This window comes from Petaurus breviceps, unplaced genomic scaffold, assembly GCF_028583685.1.
Source record: "Petaurus breviceps papuanus isolate PSGF00001 unplaced genomic scaffold, PetGlider_PUasm1.0 79, whole genome shotgun sequence".
Taxonomy (NCBI): Eukaryota; Metazoa; Chordata; class Mammalia; order Diprotodontia; family Petauridae; genus Petaurus; species Petaurus breviceps.
The window spans coordinates 18,920,825-18,942,180 of NW_027186523.1; the positions used below are offsets into that span (position 1 = coordinate 18,920,825).

At 38.9% G+C, this 21,356-nt stretch overlaps 1 protein-coding gene across 1 annotated transcript in view; it reads right to left on the reverse strand.

The window, feature by feature from the left end:
- Positions 1 to 370: 370 nt before the first annotated feature.
- The window catches only part of LOC138175865 (metabotropic glutamate receptor 3), a 273,313-nt gene continuing 252,327 nt past the window's right edge, over positions 371 to 21,356 (reverse strand). Inside the window, exons 5-6 of the mRNA XM_069106470.1 lie at positions 19,644 to 19,818; positions 371 to 935 (exon numbers count right to left, since the gene is read on the reverse strand). Coding sequence (XP_068962571.1) covers positions 862 to 935; positions 19,644 to 19,818 — 249 coding nt within the window. The 3' untranslated portion in view covers positions 371 to 861. The remainder of the gene's footprint in view (positions 936 to 19,643; positions 19,819 to 21,356) is intronic.

Sequence of the window (21,356 nt, forward strand, 5' to 3'; positions counted from 1 at the left end):
TTTGTAGGAAGGCCAGGTAACTATGTTGTTATCTTCTAACCTTGTTATTTGCTTGTTATATTTCCCCATCATGGATTCAACGTTGCTGCCATACATATCTGGGGTCCTGCTTACCAAACCCTACCATGGTGACATTTAGAGCTGGGGTTCTTAACCTGGGGCTCTAGATTTTAGGGGGTATGTGAAGTTGTATGGTTAAAAAAATACATCTTCATTTTAATATAGTTCCTTTCCTTTCCTTAAAACCTCTGATTTAGAATGTAGTAGAAAGTAGATACTTATCATTTCTATCACGCTCTAGGGAGAAAATGATTTGAGCTCTAGGTTTAGTCTCCAAGAAGAAAATAAACAAAAATGCAAACATCCACCATGCTGGAAAACCTTGAAGGTTTTATTCTCAATATTTTTACATTAATACTGATATCTCCTTTTTTTGTGCTGAGAAAAACATTCTGTTACACATAATGTAACTTTAATATACAACATAGAAATGCATTCTAAATTAGTTACAACAAGGACCTACAAAAAACTTCATAGGAAAAAAGGTTACCTAATATTGCCACCATATTTGCAGTAGACCCTCTTCTTGGCCTAATCATCACAGCTCGCCTGTGTAAACAGTGGTTATTTCCATGTCCTATGGAACTGTTAATTATAAGGGTACTAAAATTGGCCTAAAAAGTTCTAACACATCACTAGGTACTGTACAGTCCTCAAAAATAATTTATACTGTTTCTAAAAAAAGGTACTAGGGTTTTTTTTTTTCATTTTGCTTTGTTTTGTTTGATCCGGAATGCACAGCATGTGCATGTTTGTCTAACAGTCTAAACACACGAGAACTGAACTGCAAAGTCACAATGATCACAGAGATGAGGTGGTGGAGTCCAGGACTTCCCTCCCGTTGCACACCGTGGGGACGTAAGTGCTGGCCGAGGCTGGAAGATACAAACAGGAAAGAAGAGTCAGTACCAGAAGGTGAATCGTTCTGTGGGGTAGTGTAGAGAGAACCTTAGACTCTTGAGTTTGGACATTAATTAGGTAGCTGTGGGCAAGTCATTTAATCTTTGCAAGACTCAGTTTTCCTACATGTAAAACAGAGGATTAGTCTAAACTATCTTAAAGGTCCCTTTCAGATTCTGCCATTCTAGGCCTATTATTTTCCCTATTCTTGGTTAAGAAAGAAGAGGGATGTGGAGAATTCAAAATCAGAGGAAAAAAAATTGAGGGGCAGCATGGTATAGTGAGTGCCTGGAGAGCCAGTCTTGGCATTAAGAATAATAGTAATAAGAGTTAATATTTCTATATAGTACTAACTCTGGGTGAGGCACTGTGCCAAGCAGTTTACAATTGTTATGTCATTTGGTGTTCATAACAATCTTGGAAGGTAAGTGCTATTAATATTTCCATTTTGCATGTGAGGAAACTGAGGCAAACAGAGGTTAAGTGACTGTCCCAGAGTCAAACAGCTGGTAAGTGACAGGGCCAGATTTGACATTCCTGACACCAGGCCCAGGATTCAAGTTCTGCCTCTCACACATACTGGCTTTGTGATCCTGCACAAGTTATGTAACTTGTCAGTGTTCTAGACAACTCTATAGGACGATAAGCTACAAAGCAGAAGCAGACCTGCATTGATAGAGGGATTTTCCTCATCTGGAAATCCTTTATGTCAATGAAGTTGGGCTCCAGTCTCTTTCCCTCTTCCTCCTGACTCTAGAATGATTTCATGCTGAAGCCAATGTGTGGAATCTGCAGATGCCCATGTGGCCCAGTCCTATCTAGGTCATATTATCAAATGAGGGGAGTAGGGACTGGACTGGACTTGGGATTTCACTGGCATAGTGGGTGAATAGAGGATGGTCCTCCTGGGTGAGGTAATCCCCTCCACTAAAGCAGCTTGGCCCCTGCTCTGCAACTTTTGGGACTAGAGAATGGCCTAGAGCACCAAGAGGTCTAGGGACAGATCACACAGGGTCACAGAGCCAGGACAGGGAAGGGGTGAGCCTCGATCTCAGAACTTCCCTACTTAGAGGCAGGCTTTCTATTCACCAAGACACACTGTCTCTTGGTATTATATTAATAATAGTAAATGCATCTTAATTTTGCATAGTGTTTTATTCTTTATGAAGCAGTTTTACATATATTAATTGATCTCTGGAACAACCCTGGGAGGGAGGCAGACTGGTACTACTGTCCCTGTTTTACAGATGGCTCAAAGCAGTTATCATTTGCTAAATGTCACACAGCTAGCAAGTGGGAAACTTGAACCCAGGCCTACTGATCTTAAATCTACTGTATTTTCCTTTCTTTTACCATGCTTTAATATGGCAGCTAGTGGATAGATTACTGTGCAGAAGTTAGGAAGACAACTTCATAAGTTCAAATCTGGCCTCAGACACTTACTAGCTGTGTGACCCTGGGCAAGTCACTTAACCCTGTTTGCCTCAGTTTCCTCATCCATAAAATGAACTGGAGAAGAAAATGGTAAACCATTCCAGTGTCTGTCAAGAAAATCCCAAATGGGGTCCCAAAGAACTGAATGTGACCCCACTTTAATACAATGTTGCCAAAGCCCCACCTCTGGCCCTACTCTTTTCAGGGTAGGGTTTCTGCATTGTGAACCTCCCTCCATTCACTTACCTGGTCTTGGCTAATTATTTCTTCAGATCTCTGAATTTAGCAAATTAACCTGATAAACTATCAAGATGCTAATGATTTAATGTATAAACCTGATCAAGGTAACATATTTGCATTTTAAGGGGACCCTCTTTTTAATCCAAAGGAGTAATTAATGGTGGAATTTTAGGGACTGAGGCCTTTATCTGTTCATTGATAAAGGCTTATTGAACAAATGAAGTGCCTACTGTGTGTGAAACCATAATGATGAAGAAGTAGAAGGCTGGAGTTGTAGTCCATTTCAGTCTTTAACTAATGTTAAAGTGTTAACATTCCAGAAGAATAAGGTTTTAGATAAGATTCCTACTGTCAGCTGCTTAGACTCTGAAAGCACCTCAGCCATATATTATCCAAGCATACCTGAAAGAGACTATTCTCTACACAGAAGCATCAAATACACAGCCTGCATGTGGCCCACAATGCTTCTCATATGGCCAGAAGCAGATTAGAATAGAACTGGAAAGCATTTAACCAAATAAAAATGCAACACAAGGTAGATTAAGAACATTTGAAAACGAAGTCGATATGTAGCTTGCAGGGATTCTTATGTATAGATTAGTGGTCCCCTTTTCTATTTGAGTTTGACACCTCTGCTGGACAACATACATTGTAGGAAGCTTCCTAGTCTTTGCCGGAAGACTTCTAGTGAGGGGAAACCTACTACCTCCTGAGGCATGCATTCCATTATTTGGATAGCTCTAGTCTTTGGAATTTTTTCCTCAGACTAAGTAAAAATTCTACTTTCTTCAAAATCAAATCTGTTATCCACAAGACAACCCTAAAACAGTTGAAGACAGTTGTTATCTAGCTCCACAACTTTTCTTTAAGTTGAATATAACTAGTTCCATTCATTTTTTGTTATTGTTGTTGCTGTTTAATAATTTTTCAGATGTGTCTGACTCTCTGTGACCCCATTTGGGGTTTTCTTGGCAAAGATACTGCAGTGGTTTGGCCTTTCTTTTTCCAGTTCATTTTTAGATGAAGAAACTGAGGCAAATGGGTAAATGAGTTGCCCAGGGTCACACAGTTAGTGACTTTCTGAGGTCAGATTTGAACTCATGAAGATGAGTCTTTCTGACTTTAGGTCTGGCACTCTATCCACTGTGTCACCTAGTTTCCCCACCTTCAATTTATCTAGCACGATGAAGACATTCACCATCCTATCCATCATCTTTGAGATGCTCTTCATGTCATGAATGTCCTTCCACAAATGCGATACCCAAATGTACAGCTAGGTCCCACTTAGTGCAAATAATGAATCTCCTGATGTCATATTACTTGGATTCCCTCTACATATTTCCACTGGGCTAGAATCTGTTATGATGTTTTACATAATTTTAACTTCAAATAGTAAGAATTTGAATACATTTGACCACTTCATAGAATTTATTTTTTGCATTAATAAGTACCAAGGTATTCCTACTATTATGGAAATGATCTGACAAGGTAGAAGTATAACACATTGTTTACCTCCTCTTTCTGAACTGTATGCTTCTATTAATTCAGTCTATGATTGCATTAGCTTTTTTGATTGCTGTTTTGCTCTGTTGATCACTTTGAGATTGTGGTCTACTAAAACCCTCTAGACCTTTTTCAATCAGTCAATCAACAAATATTTAAGAACCTACTATGTTTCACACAGTGTTAGGTGCTGAGGATCCGAGCACAAAGAATGAAACAATCCCTACTTGCAAGCAGAACTGCTGTCCAATCACAAATCTACTACCTTAGGGCAGAATGTTGACTTTTTCAAGTGTAAGGCATTAGATTCATCTCTCTGAAGTTTCAGGATATTCTATTCTATCAAGATATTTTTGCATTTTGACACTTTTAACCAGTTAACTATCTTAGGTTTGCATGATCTTCAAATTTGACAAGCATGACATCTATGACTTTATCCAATGATAGATAAAAATGTTAAACACCACAGGACAAAGTACATATCCCTAAGGCACTTTACTATAAATCTCTTTCCAACTTGATATTAACCACTAAATTATAACTCTTTAGATCAAATCATTCAATTAATTTCCTATATACTCAACTGTACTATTGCCACACACATCTCTATCTTGTCCACAAGAATGATACTGGAAATTCCACCAATGTTTTGTTAAAATCTGGCTCAGCATTATTTACAACATTTTCAGATCTACCACTCTAATAACTTGATTGAAAAAAGAAAATGAGGTTAGTTTGGCAAAAACCCTTTTTGATGAAATCATTCTGGTCTTTGTGATCATTACATTCTTTTTCAGATGTGCAGTAGACTTCATTTTAAATAATATGCTCTGAAATTTTGCCTTGGTCTTCTTTTTATTAAACCAAAGTGAGCCTTTTATCCTTCTCCAGTCCTTGTATACCCCAGACATTCCACATTCTCTTTCAAAAATGTGCACTTTCTTTGAGTACTCTGGCATATAATTCATTTGGGGCCTAGTAACTTTAACTCATCAATAAACTACTTATCTCAGATTTATCTTGTGTTTCAAATGGGTATTAGCCATTTTTGTTCTTTCCTGTACAAATATCATTCCTGGCAGTGAAAACAGAAGCAAAATAAGGATTTTATAGCTCAGTCTTCTGTGTATCCCTGATTATCATCTTCCCTCTCAAGCAGAAGAACAGTCCTGTTCATTCTCTGACATTCCTTTTTTCCCCAACAACCAATCCCACACCTTTTATTTTCTTTAGCATTCCTATTCAACCTCAAATTGTGAGCAGTAACCATCTTGAAACTTAGAGGATGTGCCATGCTTTTACTCATACTCTTATCTGTCCATGTTTTCATCTAGCCAGGCTGTTAAAAAACAAAAACAACCCCAATCCAAAAAACAAAAACTCTATGTTGATGGATAAGGACCATCAACAGTCAGTTTGATTGACTGAGTCAGTTTCTACTCTCCTTTGTCATTAAAACTTTTTTATGTCTTTAAAATTTCATTTGTGAAATACTCTCCCTTTCCTCCCCAGACTTAGTTCTCCTATAGAATTTCTATCCATAGGATCATACCTAGACTTTCTCTACACCCTTTGAAATCTTCTCTCTCACAATTTAGGGTTCATGTCAAATGAGGCCCAGCTTTTTTCTCCTCTGGCACAAATTCTAGGAAGACGAGATTACCTTCTCCTAAGATTCCCATCATTTCCATCCCAGTCACTAGTTCCTCCAAGTTAGTGGGTATTAAGCCCAGGAAAGAATTCCTTTTTTTACCAGATGAAAGGAAGGAAGGAAGATGAATTTATCATTAAAGTAAACCAAGATGTTATTAATTACTCTACTTTTGGCAGAGAGAAAGAGAGCTCCAGTAGATATCTAGATAATTGAAGTTTCTCGTCAATACCATATCATGCCTCCTTTCTAGACCTGTATTTTATTTCTGAAACTAGTTTATTTTCTCATAACTAATTTATTTTCTCTTTGTTTTTATCTCTGCTTTTATTGTTATTCCCAGTAAAAATATCTATCATTTCCCAACTCCCATTCTGGATTTCCTCCCATAAGTATGTCTTCTTAACATACAAAATAGTATTCTGTCCCTTCACCCTCAATCCTTATTTTCCTTTTCTTGTGGAATAATGATACATTTCTAGAGTCGTATTTCTAGAGTACATCAGTCATGGGTCTTATCCCTGTGATGCTTCTGTATTCAGATTTATCTCTTTGCTTTAGGGTCTCTAATTCCCTTTGTTCTTACCTATACTTGAAGTATTTGTGTATGTAATCTTGTCAGGCCATGAATTTTGTTGCTAGCTTATTTCTTGGATGCCTTAGCTTTATATATCATTGCACTATTCCACTATATACCCTGCCATCATTAACCTGCTTTTTCCAATCTGGATCATTGTCCTTCACAAGGAACTTCCAAACTAGTCTAACCTGACTCAGTGTATATGAGTTAATCTACTTAGCTCAGTATGTCTAGTGGGTGACCCCAGACATTAGAACAGGACAGCTAGGTGGCACAGTAAATAGAGTGCTAGGTCTGGAGTCAGGAAGACTCATCTTTGTGAGTTCAAATTCAAACTCAGATGCTTACCAGATGTGTGACCCTGGGCAAATTACTTGATCCTGTTTGTCTCCATTTCCTCCTCTATATAACTGAGCTGGAGAAGAAAATGACAAACCACTCCAGTATCTTTGCCAAAAAAACCCCAAATAGGGCAATGAAGAGTTGGACATGACTAAAAAATGTTTCAACTCAGACATTAGATCATGCTTCAGTTTCAAATCTCACCATCTGCCTGCCTCACCCGTACCTCTATTTACTTTTAGTTCTAGCTAAATTAAACTACCAGATCTTCCACCTGCCTGAAATCCCCACCCCTAACATCTTTGCCAGTTAAAATTCTACCTATTCTTCAAGACTAAGGTCAAATGCCAACTGTTTCATGAAATTCTCTTCCACAAATTTTCATAGCATTTTAACTCTTTTAAAATCTTTCACCCTTACTTTGAATCATATGTATATATTTGTAAAGGTCCCATTTCTTCTACTAGATTGTAAGCTCATTGAGGAGAAGGATTCATGTTATATTGACCTTTGCATCACATCAACTCTAAGCACTGTTCCTTGTATACTTGGGTAACTTGAGGAATATTTTAAGATGATGTTGAACTGAATGGAATGACTTTACAATCTGAAGAATGCTGTGTGAAAACCAAAGTTGGTTTAGGAATTACAAAAACCAATTATGAGTTCTTAGATCAGGCCATTAATCTTTCTATGCCTGAATTATCCCATATCTAAAGTAGAAATGTACTAGAAATCTACTTTATGTGATCCACAATATCCTGATCCTTGTCATGTGCAGACATCCTTTTGGCCTCATAATGACCTTTATTCTAATTTTATTTGATGGGGTAGATTTGGAGGGGGTGTGAGTGGTGCAAGAATCACTTGGATCACAAAGCCCTAGCCATGACCCCTAGCTCTCTCAAAGCTAAACATATAGAAAATTGGCAAAGTTTTGACTCTTATAATAATGATCTCCTGGGCAGCACTATATCAAATTTTCAGTGCAATAATTAGTATGTCTCTGTCTACCTCACTACCCATTAAAAGGAACACCCTCTGTAAAATGACTAGAATCTATAATAGAAACTCTCCAAAGTCAAGGTATTATTAGTAGAGCAATAGAAATGACAATAACCACCAACCCCATGAGGCTGTTGTTGCAGCTTATATTTTTCAAGCATCTCATAATGGAGTCAGGGGAGTCTTAACTGTTATGTGATTAAATCTTCCATTTTAGCATTGCTCTGGTATATGGTTTTGCAATTTCTTTCCTTTTATTATCGGAAAAAAATATTACTACTGTTCTATATTTTGCTGTGTGCAGTAGAGGAAATTATTGTTTTATCAATGGTATGAATTTCCTGAGCCATTAAAGTCTTATTGCAATGCCTCATTATGGTATAAAGGTAATACTCTGTTCTCAGGGGGAGAGGCTCTGATACTTCCTACCACGCTGGATAGGTTTTTCCCAAGAGCTCGAGGAAGGGGCATGTCTTTCATTCAGTGACCACTTTAGTTAAGCTCAGAAAAGTTCATCATCAGAAGGTTGTCTACCAACTAATAATTCTAAACTTTCTATTTTTTTTTTTTGCCACTTTGCAACTCATAGATATGGCCTACTAAGACAGCATGGCATTACTAATGCTGGTGGTCACTTACTTTTCTTTAGACTCAATTTTCTCTTCTGTGCAAGGCGGGGGAAGAGGCAGTAATAATTTTATTAATAGTAGTACCTCTCTCACAGGATCAAATGAGGCATTATATGTAAAGTTCTATGGAAACCTTAAAGTGCTTTGAAAGTGGTGGGTATTAGTATTATTATAGAGGAAGCATAGAATAGTGGCTAGAAGGTTGGCCTCAGAGTCAGAAGGAGAAGCTTACCTAGAAGCCCTCTTAGACCTCCTTTCCAGTACTAGCAGTACTTTTGATGAGGGGGCTCCAATCAATGAGCAGAGTCCCTGCTGTTCAGTCTGGAAGGAATTCACAAGGCCCAAGCAATCTTTTAAGTGAGGATTGTAAAAGTTTATTGTTATGCTTTACAGTGGGCAATAGTTCTTAGGGAACCTGCAAACTTAAAGAAGTCATAGGTATAGTTTTTAAGGAGTTATGACAGTAAATCAGATGTCAATTATGCTAACTAGGTGAGTAAGGGTGGGATCAGGGAGGAGTTAAGGAGTGGTCAGTGCTTAAAGGAACATGCACTTTTATTATCTACTGAGCAGGCATATTGCCTGTAATTCACTGGGAAATAGCCCAAGGTGGGGCGACCTGGAGGTGTGGTTTTAGGCTTGAAATGTCACTAAGTCAGCTAGCAGTCAGGGCTGACTGAGAAGTGCCTAGTCTGCCACCCATCAGTGTCATGTTTGACAAGATGGATGTTGGGAACCAAGGCTAATGTGTATAATTGGCTAAGGAGTTAACCTACAGATAGTGCATTGAAGGATTCATAGGTGCAGCTGGCCACTATACTAGGGGGAGATAATATTTTTCTAAACTAAAATGTTTATAGAAGGCTTAGTGAAGGATTCATCGGTGTAGCTTGTTGTTGTTCCAAGCAAAGATAAGCAGTTCATGAATTGTTGCTAGGCAGAGTGCTGGCAGGGGGAAGGGGCAGAGTTAATGCTCTGAGGGGGGGGGAGGGAGGGGGGGAGAGGATGTGATTTTATAAACCGGTTTTACAAATTGATTTTTACAAACTGATGTTACAAACATAGATCCCAAGCACCTCACCATTTTCACTTATTCTCTTCAGCTCACTGGATGAGGGATGGAATTGGAACACTCCTTGTTCCCCCTCTTGCCCCCCATCTCTCCCTACCTACATCACTCAGCAAGCTCTTTTTCTTTGAGCTTCATGCTATTCAAATCTATATTCTATCATATCATCCTGACCGATGTCTTGCCACTGGACTCCCATGACTCTGGAGGAGAAGGTGAGGCTGAAGACTTTGCACAACCCTGTCTCACTTAAATCCGGTTCACTCACAAGTCAAGACATAGCCCTCCTGATGTCATTGGTCCTCTTTGAGAATGAAGGACAAACAGCAACACTAGCCCAGGTAATGAAACTCTCCTTTCTTCCTCAATGAGTTTTGTGTATGGCTCACAATTTTTTTCTCCTCTCCAACTCCTGCCCTCACGCTCGGTAGCATCAACATACATATTGGCTCTCTCCCAAACTCTCTAACCACTCAATTCCTCAACCTACTTACTTGCCATGAGCTATACCTCCACCTTATCTCCACAAAGATGGTCATATTCTTTATCTTGCCATCAACCATAAATGCATTTCCTCCATGTTCAAGAATTCCTAAAATCCCTTTTCTGTTCATAACTGGTCAGTTTTTTTTTCACTTTTTCCTCTGTCTTCCTTTATAAAACCCTATCCTTTGTCCACTTCATTCTCTCCAATCCCATGATTTTTCAATAATTTCTATAATCATTCATATGCCAGCAAAAAAGAAGCGTAGGGAGCCCCAGTGTTGGCTTTCTGAGGGGTAGAGGTGTTAGTGCTTGGGCTGAAAGGCAGCAGATACACAGTCATTTTCTACATTCAATGAGAAAACTGTAGCTAAACTGCAAATGACCTAATAAGCTCCGTCATTGATTACTAAGGGCAATTCACACCAATTAAAAAGCATATTTAGTCTCACAAATTCAGTGCTCCAGATCGATGCTTTGTCCCCACACTGTGCAATCAGCCTCTTTCTCTCTCCCTAATGCAGAGCATAAGAACAGCTCCCGTTTACCAGGCTGCATTGACTTTGAAGTAAAAGACACGATTTGTTCTGATAACCTGTGCTTTCGATCAATGCTAAATGTATTCGTTTAATAGATTTTTCAGATGCCAAGTCTATCAGTCAATTTAATGGCACTGAGCTCAAATCCCCAGAGTCATTGCATTATATAACTGAGTAATACATCAGACTTGGAATAAAACACAAATATTTTAACAGAGCAGACACTCCAGCTTGCCTCTGTCTGTCACATTTTTCCATTCCCTTGCTCCTGATGACCCTTCATATTTCCCCCCCGCAGGATATCTGATTGTTTAGCTATTTTCAGTGCCTTGTTCATGGTAGCTCTAACATCCACCAACTGCTTAGCTCCCCCTTTCTCCTGCTGAGTCTTCCAGCCTGTTATCTCACTTATCCCTTTGATTATCCAACGGAAGGGGATCCTCAGGCCTGCCCTAGGAGTTTCTGTAGAGATTAATAGATGTAACCTGGATAAACGATGATTCAGGCAGCCCAGTTCTAATGGGAGATTCCTGCTGGAGATGTCAGAGCTTCCCCAGGGAAGGATTATAGGAGATTCACTCTGCAATAAGAAACAGAAGGCTGACTTCTCCCCAGTACATGCTTCCTTTATGAGTAAAATAATGGTTCCACACTGCTGCGACTGAGGCTGGAGAGATGGGGGTACAAATTCTGAAGTGCTTCCATTAGGCAATGACCACCTGTGATTCTAATAAAGGGATAGAGATTCATTGATGTAGGGAACCCCCAGATGAGTAAATATTTTTTTTTATATTTTTAAGCAATCGGGGTTAAGTAACTTGCTCAAGGTTACACGGCCAGTTATTATTTCTGGGTGTGGTGCTGAGTATCTGAGCCCGGATTCGATCCCCAGGTCATCCCGACACTGGAGCCGGTGCTCTTACTCGCTGAGCCACCTGGCCGCCCCTAAGCAATCGGGGTTAAGTAACTTGCTCAAGGTTACACGGCCAGGTGTTTCTGGGTGGGTGCTAAGTGTCTGAGCCCGGGACTCGATCTCCAGGTCTTCTCAACACTGGAGCCGGTGCTCTTACTCGCTGTGCTACCTGGCCGCCCCTGAGTAAATATTTTTAAATCAATTCATGTCAGTTCCTTCTCTTAGAATATTAGAGAATTCTTCCTTGATAGACTAAGTAGCTTTCATAGAATCATATGGCTAGAATGTTTTAGCTCTTTATCCACTACACCATACTGCCTCTCAATGAAAGTGATCTTAAAATGATCTTTCTAAAATAGTGGTATCCAAACTTGACCAGGTACACGGATTGCATGTACCCATGGAAATTGAAGAAAGTGGCATGATAGATATTCTATCTAGGTTATATGTTGGTTTAATAATAAATAAAATTTCCTTTTGGTACACATATGTTTTTGTAAAAAAAATGACAACAGCAATAATACCTCACATTAAGCATTTTAAATTGAACAAAGAACTTTATAAACATTATCTTTTTTGTTGTTCACAACAACCTCCTGGAGGAAGTGCTAGAGTTTTTATTGTCATTTTACAGACAAGGAAACTGAGGCTGATAAGTTAAGTGATTTTCTACTAGCAAATACCTGAGGTAAAATTTGAACCTAGGACTTTTTTTATTCTAAGCTCATCACTTTAACCTTTAGGACTTATCCTTGATGTAAATATTAAAACAGACCTTGACTCCATTTGCATTTACCAAGTCTGCCTTTTATCTTTCTGCCCCTTCTTCCCACTCTGACTCTTTCTCACACTGGCCTCACTGTTAGATTAATTTAAAAGGTCAGCCATGGGCAAAATTGTGAAGTCACACCGCCTCTCATCTGGTAGGTGCTCAAGATTTGTTGCATAAATAAAATAGGTAAAATTTGTTTTCTTTAACCTCAGCCTCTCACTCTGCTGCCCACAATCCTTTCTGTGCTATTTGGAATTCCAGAATCCATTTGGTACATCCTTCTTTTCTTCTGTCAAAATATGCTTCCAGAAAAAATGATGAAAGTCATTTAAAGTAAGGTATAAATGATGGGTGAAAGGTAATGTTGGATAGTGAGCCAGCCTCAGAATTAGGAAGACATGGTTTAAGTCTTTTTTTATATGTCAGTATAACTGGCTGTGCAGCCTTGGTGAAGTCACCTGCCTTCTCAACACTACCCTAAACATCAAAAGGGTGCAAATTTGAATTAGCAGAGGGTTTCCTCCCTTGGGAGTTCCTTCTACTAATAGAATAACAGATCCAGTTCCTATCCCCTATAAATGATGGAAAGCTTGAAATATTGCCATTCCTAGGGGCAGTGATATTTAAAGAGGGATTAAAACCTTGATCTAAGTGAATTGGGTTCTAAACTTGAAAAGTCAGGCATCACTTACTTGGTATGGGTTGTATTTTTCTGGGCTGATGGGATCTCCCCTTGGCCTCTGTATATTGGTGGTTACCTAATCTGCCTACAGTTAAGGCTTGGTTTAGCTTATTCATAGTGGCTCTAACATCCACCAACTGCTTGGCTCCCTGCTATATATATCTAGCTACAGGAAATTGACTTAGTTTTCTCACAGAATTACATAAAAACAAACTCTAAACACAGAAAAAAATAAAAAAAACAAAAAAAGGAGAGAGGGGGAAAGAAGTGAAATTGAATACGTTAATTTTATTTTTTATTGTTATCTGTTTTCCCCTGGGTGCTAAGCAAATCATCTAGGGCTTAGATTAGAGGTGCTATATGTGATCTAAATGTGTCTTGTTCTATGAGGTAACACAATCTGTTTAGGTCATATGATTTACTGGTAGAAGCAACATCTAGCCTAACCCTCTTATTATATGGATGGGAAAACTGAGGTGAAAATTATTTTGAAAGGTTAAAGGATTTGTCCAAGGCCATACAGGTAGCAAGGAGTAGGGATATGGTTAAAACTTAACTCCTCTGATTCTGAATTTAGTATTACTTCAGCTATATTGTGCTACCTTCAAACACACATTTCCCCCCTAGTACTATACTATATTTCCTATATTCATAAGGGGACTTAATAAATGTCATTAGATGATATGAGCATGCATCTATAAACAGACCTATGCCTCTTTCACACACAACATTAAACACCCTGGTTTAGGCATATTTCAGTACTAATGAATTTGAATTCAGATTTGTTAGAAGCAAGAAGGTAAGGGGTGGTAATGCAACCTAAAATTTTGTCAATTCAAGAAAATGGTGCATTTCTTTAAAGAAGGACACAAAGGTGCATTTGGAAAGGGCTCCAGTTCCTTTGATTTAAAATTTTAGGCAGGTAGTGCTTACACATATTGCCTCATTCATCATCATCAGATCTGATTGATTGAGTTTCCTTGTGTAGCATCCATGCCAGGAGATCAAGACTGCTCTGAGAGCATCTTGATCATGCGGCTGGCTAAGCTCTCCAGACACAAATGATCTTTGCTGGTGAGCATCTTGGCATGAGCTGTTTGTGATGGATGGAAAGCTATCCCCATGCTGATGGAACAAGAGGCCATTCAACACAGGGCTCAAAGGGAAGGGCTTGTTGGTTTCTTTTTTAAACATTCCTCCTGCCAACTGTGTGTTCTCTGAATTTCTCTCAGTGTTCTCAGATATGAGTGCTTACAATTGACAGAATATTCTTTGTGATGAATATTGTAACTGAGTTGAGGCAGAAAATTCAGAAGGCCAGGAAAGGCCACACTACTGGCTAGGATCAATTTAGATCAAAGCTTCTGTGGATTTTACCTGACTTTAAGTACAAAATGCCTTTAAGAATTTATTCATCTAAATAGGATGCTTTTAGGAATTAGGCATATGATGTTAAATGGACTTAGAAGAAAAAGCCTTTACAAAACATTTTTTTTCTTTTTTATGTGGCAGGTCTCTTGGCTCCAAGTTCAGGGTGTCTCCAATTTCAGGACACAGATCCTGAATTTCCTTTCTGTGTTTGCATCAGCATTTGGTCACTGAACCAGGGTTGAATTATCCCCTAAAGAAATTAAGCATTTGATGCTCTTTGGGGTAATTTTGTGGCCTGTGTGATCCTGGGCAAATTATTTCATCTCTTTGGGATTTAGTTTCCTCATCTGTAAGATGGGTGTGCTAGCACCATCATGAACTGGTTCAGACCAGCTCACAAGAGCTGATTATTAATGCATGAGCATTCATACCTTGGAAATTGGCAAGTGCTATAAATAATGGTTTGATTTATTGTTTTTGCTTGTCTACTCTGAAGAAAGTGGAGAAAATGTTAATAATGTAGATAAAACTCAAAAGTGTGCTGTGGGCATTATTTCACAACCCTACCCTATCTGCCCCTCGCTGCTTGTTAAACATTTTTCAGCCTATTTTTGTATAAGGGGGTTGGATTAGATGATTTTGAAGTTTCCAACCAGTTCAAAGTTCTATAGTATTTCTTATTTTGCATTTGTCAAAAGGAGTGGAAGGAACCAGAGTGAGGACACTTAGTGGTGAGATATCCTGAAATTTTGTCTGCTCTGCTTTGTGAAGTTGGCATGTTCCTGCTCTTAGCTATCAGTGGGCTTAACAAAGAGCCTGAGAAATCTTAGCCTTTTCCACAACCCATGCCCCGGGAAGAGGAAGAAGCAGAAGAGAGCTTGTCTCCATGTTAATAGTTTGTAAGAACTATCATTAAAAATGAGGGAGCTGACCTCAGAGTCATAATCTCTTGTTTCAAGGCCTAACACTGATAACAACTGGCTATGTGACCATGGACAAGTCACTTAGCCTTCTTTGCCTCAGTTTCCTCATCTGTAAAATGAGTTGGTAAGACACTTACAGCTAGCAAGTGTCTGAGGCCAGATTTGAACTCAGAAAGAGTCTTTCTGACTCTAGGCCCCACACTCTATGTATGCACCACCTAGCTGCCCATTACTCAGTCCAGTGTTCTTTCCATGCTACCATTACTTTCATTAATATAGTCTGATTAATAGTTTTTGAGATTGCAAAGTGGAATTTGATTCTGGGAGCAGAAGATTCAGGTTCATAGACTAGCTATACCATTCTTTGGTAGTAATGACCTTGGCCAAGTTCTTTCACCTCTTTGGGTCTCATCTGTACTTAGAAGGAGTTGGACTAGATGGTCTGAGAAATCCTTTCCAGCCCCAAAATTCGTCTCTCAGACCCCTTCGGACTCAAAGAAACAAGACAGATAGGTTAGATAGTGTAAAGATCTCTGGACCCAGAATCAAGACCAGAGACACATCAGGCCTTAGATACCTACTATCTGTGTGACTTTGAGCAAGTCATTCAACTTCTATCTGCCATAGTTTCCTCAACCGCAAATTGTTACTTTGTAGAATAAAATAGGATAATATTTGTAAAGAGCTTATCACAGTGCCTAGCATATAGTAGGTGCTTAATAAATGCTTATTCCCTTCTTAGATCCCATGACCCACAATCTGCATGATTTCTATAAAGAGTAAGCAACAAGATAATCTAGTTTGTGCAAGACTGGGTAGATCCCCACTCTGTAAACCAATCCATTGAGGATTATGTAAACATATATGTTATGTACTCCCATTTTAGGTAGAGCATGGTTTTCTGGAAGTGTTTTGGAATTAAGAAAAAATTCATGTGAACCATCACTTTCAAAGGCATTTCCTTTCCCAGGGTAGGATCCTTGTTCACTAATCCTGGGAAACAGTTGCTTATGGTTCTAACTTCTAAGAGGGAGCAAATCAGAAGAAAAATTGACCTTTTCTTTTTATCTCAACAGAAAAGATGTGTGTGGGTGTGGGAGAAAGACAGAAAGGTAGGCCTAGAGTAGAAGGCCCACTATACAAGAGCATTGAAAACTCCTACCTCCTATTCTAGGGTCGTGAAGATCAAATGAGATATTCATGATGTTCTTAGAACAGTTCTTGGCACATAGTAGGCATTCACAAATGCTTGTTTCTTTCCTTTCTTTATTTATGTAGACACTTTTTCTGATGTACTCAAAGAAATTTAAAGACATTTACTGGTGAGAAAATACATATCCCTGACGGTTAGAGGGGAGATGTTCTAATTGTGTTCATTTTTCCATGGCAGAGAGGCAAGGATTTTGCTTAGACTTTTGTAGTGGGTCAGAGTCATTTTCAGGAATAGAGCCAAAGATCTCCAGATTTCCAGTTTCATCCATCCATTCATTCTGTCCTTGCCTCCAGCAAAGTACTTTGCAAAGTGACTTTGAAGAATCAAGGACTGGGAATCAAGAAATCTAGGTTTTAGTAGGGATTTTGCCTGATTTCTTGTATTCTTGGGCTCTTTGCTTCAGTTTTCCTTTCTGCAAATTGGGAGTAATGATATCTGTAATTTATTAGCTCACAGAGATATTGTGAGGGTCAATGAAGATCAAAGAATGAAATCACAGTGGGATAAAGGTTATCAATATTATCCAATTGGCAAGAATGTTAATATTTGTGAAGTATTTTGAGAATGACTAGTGGTATGTAGGTTCTAGGTTGATAGAATGTATAATTCAAGACTCTTTCTTTTAGTAGTTACTTTCCTTTGCCTGACTATTTGACACTCCGATTTGGACTAATTGGAAGAGATCAGTATGGATCAATGAAAAGTCTGGGTTATAAAACATTTCTGAAAAAAATGCAGTTTTATCATCTTCAATTACCTTGTAATAATAACTCAAAGTTTTGTTGGTGGTGTTAAGACATTTTAGTCTTATCTGACTCTTCATGACCCTATTTGGGGTTTTCTTGGCAAGGATATAACTCCAAGTACGCTAACCAAATATGGCTTAGAGTAGGCCTAGCTTTTATAAACAGTACAGATAGATGAGTATTTAAAATATATTAGTCTAAAAAGTATGGTTTTTGTTCATATTATAGTTATATTATTTTTATGTTAACTGGTGCTTTTGAAGTACTAGGAAGCACTTTGTCATTCACTAGGTAAAAAAGTCCATTAATAATTTTATTTACGCTATTGCTTTTTTCTCCAGAAAGAAAAGACATATATACATTTTTTTCCAGTCCCTCCCCAGTGTAATATTTCAGAACTGTTGAGTCTGAATTAATTACAATGGATTTAAAAATAGTCTCATTCCCTACTTCTTTCCTATCCCAGTGGCTAGGGCTACCAATGGACTTTCCGCATAGTTTGTTCATTCTTCAAATAATCAGCAAAGGACAGCAATTACCTGCCTACTCCTGTTGGAGATACTGCCCAGTAACCTCAAATCATGGGAGTTTTCCCAGGCTGCTTTGTGGAGATCGTCCAATCCCAGACTCGATGATGTTAGCTGGCTGTAACCCAAAGAACTCAGCTTTTCCTTGTTTAGATTAATCATCTTCAATGGCTGGGCTGTTTTGTAGGTGAGGTTTATGTGCTCTAGAAATAAGCATGCATGTTTCTGAGAGAAGAAAAGAAACTAATTTCACAGTCCCTCAAGTGCTCTGTGACTACAGTCATTTTGACAATGGGTTTGAGTATGAGAGGTTCCAAAGATTCTGGAGCCTCTAACAGCTCTCTGATGAAGGTTAGAGGTCCAGGCTTTGCTGAGAACCTACTTCATTAGTATTTTTCTGTTGCCACTGGGAAGAGTATCGATTAGATCTTACTTAGTTGCAGAAATTGGGGCATTAATGAGTTTACTCTCAGGGATCCTGAGCATTTTGAAGTACTGATCCCATGCAAAATTGTGAAGTATGCATTTGTCTTTGCTACTGTAAAATGAGCTGGAAAAGGAAATGGCAGACGACCCCAGTATCTTTGCCAAGAAAACCCCAAATGGGGGCACAGAGAGTTGGACGGGACTGAAATGACTGAACAACAACTTCCCTCCTTGAGGGAAGGGGATGGTTTTGCCTTTCTTTGTATGCCCAGTGCTTAACACATCGTCTGGAACATCATAAACACTTAATAAATGCTTGTTGAATGAGAAATAAATGCTTTCTTGTTGACTTTTCCTTTTAGGCCCTCTCCCCAGTCCTGGTTCTCCTGTGGTACTAACCCCTTCTTCATCTGGCTAACAGTAAACTATCTACTAATTTCTCCTTCTAACCAATGCACTTAGTTCATTCCCCAAAGTGTTTACTAATAGTTTAAAATGATGTCTTCCCAGGAACACTTGCATTTTAAGAGTGGACTTATTTGCCTAGGCTTTTTATACAGTGTCCCCTTTCACACTCTCTACATTCCAGTCAAAATGGCCTTGCTCTTCCTTCCAGACAACATCCCATCTCTCCTCTATGCCTTTGCCTAGGGCCCTAGGCTGTCCCTTACACCTGATTCATACACCCTTATCTCTGCCTCTTAAAATTCTCAATTTTCTTCAAAGCTCAGCTATAATGCATGAAGCCTTTCCCGATCTTCCCAGTTATAGTCCTTCCCACTGGAACAGTCTTGAATTTATTGTGTGTATACTTCTCTGTTTACCTATTATCTTCTCTTAGGAAATATAAACTCTTTGAGAGGAGAGACCTTTATTTTTTTTAAAGCATTCACTAATTGCCTACTATATGCAAACATATTTCATTTGCACTCATATCTAGCTGTGCAAATATATTTCGTTTGATCCTCACAACAATCCTGGGAGGTAGGTGTTATTATTGTCCCTTTTTATAGTTGTGGAAACTGAGGCAGTCAGAAATTAAGTAACTTGCCAAGGTTACACCACAAGTAAGGGTCTGAAGCCAGATTTTAATTCAGATCTTTTTGACTCCAGACTCAGCACTCAAACCCTTGTGCCACCCAACTGTTTCTGTTTTCATTTTTTGTATCTCTGGTACCTACCCAATGGATGTTGATAATTGATAAACTCTTGATTGAATGATCATAAGCACATAGATTTTGGGATCCTCTAGTCTAGTCTCGTTATATTAACAGCTGAGGAAACTGAGGCCCAGAGAAGCTAAGAGATATACTCAAAGTCCCATAGGTATCAGGTGACAGTGCTGATTGGTACCAATTGCTCTCACTCCAAGTCTTTCAGCTCTGCCTCCCCCCAAAGTCCTTAATACTACCAATGAATGAGTCTCTAGCGGCTGGATTTCAGACAAATGGGAGAAACACTTGTGGATGGAAGAAACTCTTTGGTACCCCTTCAGGTGACAGTGAACGATGAGTGGGAAACCGTATGTCTTTCAGGACAGACCAGATGTGTTTCCCCCCAGCATTCTACTACCCATTCTGTAGTTCAGTGCTTTGGCTGACAGGTTAAAAACAAATAATGGATATCTATACTTACATTGGGAGTAAGTGGTTCCAGTTCCACTAACACTGAATCTGTTTAAGTGGAGTCTGTGTGTGACCACATTCTTCTGGGGCTGGAACAGAATGATGTGCACTTTGGGTGCAAACAGACATCCAAGGACCACAAAGCCGCTCAGACTGACAGAGATGCACATGGTTGTGGTCTGTACCTAGGAAGAGAGGGTTTGCTTGGTCAGTTTCTCTGGCTGTTTAGAGACATGAAGACAGCTAACCAAAGAGGACACCGAAAAGTGCACCCCAACCTGAATTATCTGCAATCCAGCTCGGCATGGTTAAAAAAATACAGTAGGCTTGATGATGTCTCCTCTTTTATTCCTCAATGATCAAATGAAATAATAATTGTAAAGCAATTAACACCATGCCTGGCACCTAGCAAGCCCTATATAAATGTTAGTTGTGATGATGATAATTATGGGAATTCAGATTCCCAGAGTACAGTGCTTATAAATAAAGGCAACTGCTTTGCCTTACCGGGTGGATGTTTTAATTGTCCCATACTTTTCCTTATTTTGTTCATTTTGCTCCTTTGTGAACCATTAGTCAAAGCCACAGAAAAGAAAATTCTAACATTGAATGAAAGGGTGCCTATTGCGAAGAGGGTTCCAACCGGTAAATTTGGTATCTTTAAGATTCACTGCAGTATTAAATAAAATGGATCCTTTTTTTTTTTTTAAATCTTCTTCTTCTTGCTAGGAATTCCCCTGTCTCCCCACTATGGATTACTTATAGCCTTTTCCACTTTGAAGGCATTAATAACTTCTGTCTAGGGGCGGCTAGGTGGTGCAGTGAGTAAAGTGCCGGCCCAGAGTCAGGAGGACCTGAGTTCGGTTCCCTGCCTCAGACACTTAACACCCACAACCACCCCCCCACACCCCCCTTCCCCCACACACAACTAGCCATGTAACCTTGGGCAAGTTACTTAACCCCAATTGCTCTCCAAAAGGCAAAAAAAAAAAGTAACTTCTGTCTTAGGGCAGAGGTGTAAAATGTGAGGCCTGTGGGCTGTAAGCCACCCACAAAAACTACACAAAAATGTAACTGGGAAATAGTTAACAAAATAATAAATGTATTTCAACACAGATAATGCTAATTTATAATTTTCTAAGTCAATATGTGACAGCAGGAATCCGTTTTTATTTGACACCATTGGTCTAGAAAATCTTTTATATTTATCTTTTCTTTGTTGAATCTCTAGAAACTTTGATAATACCGATAGGTCATTCTTTGCCCTTTCTCTTCCCAGAGTCTCAGTTAGATTTTTGCTTTCACAGTGGTCTGACCTCCCATGTCACTTCATTCAACATCTCTGACAGTGGTTCCTGGTTCTTTCCCCTTTTATCTCTGAAGGCATCCCTCAAGGCTCTTTGTTCAATTTGCTTTTTTTTTTTCCTCCTTCTGTGCTATTTTCTGGATATGGCCCATAGAGCTCTCTATTTGGTTCCCCTAGGTATGCTGGCAACACTCAAATTAGGACTAACATACATCTCCAAAATGGGACCTTGAAGGGTACTGTTCTTGAATTTTAACCTTCAATGTAATAGAGTAGGGAATTTGATTTCCCTGGGATGTGTTTTCTAGCTAGGTTTCTGGGACATAGGGTACGTAAGTAAACACCAAGTATTAGTCCTTCCAGTTACTGATTTCTTTCTTTCTTTCTTTCTTTCTTTCTTTCTTTCTTTCTTTCTTT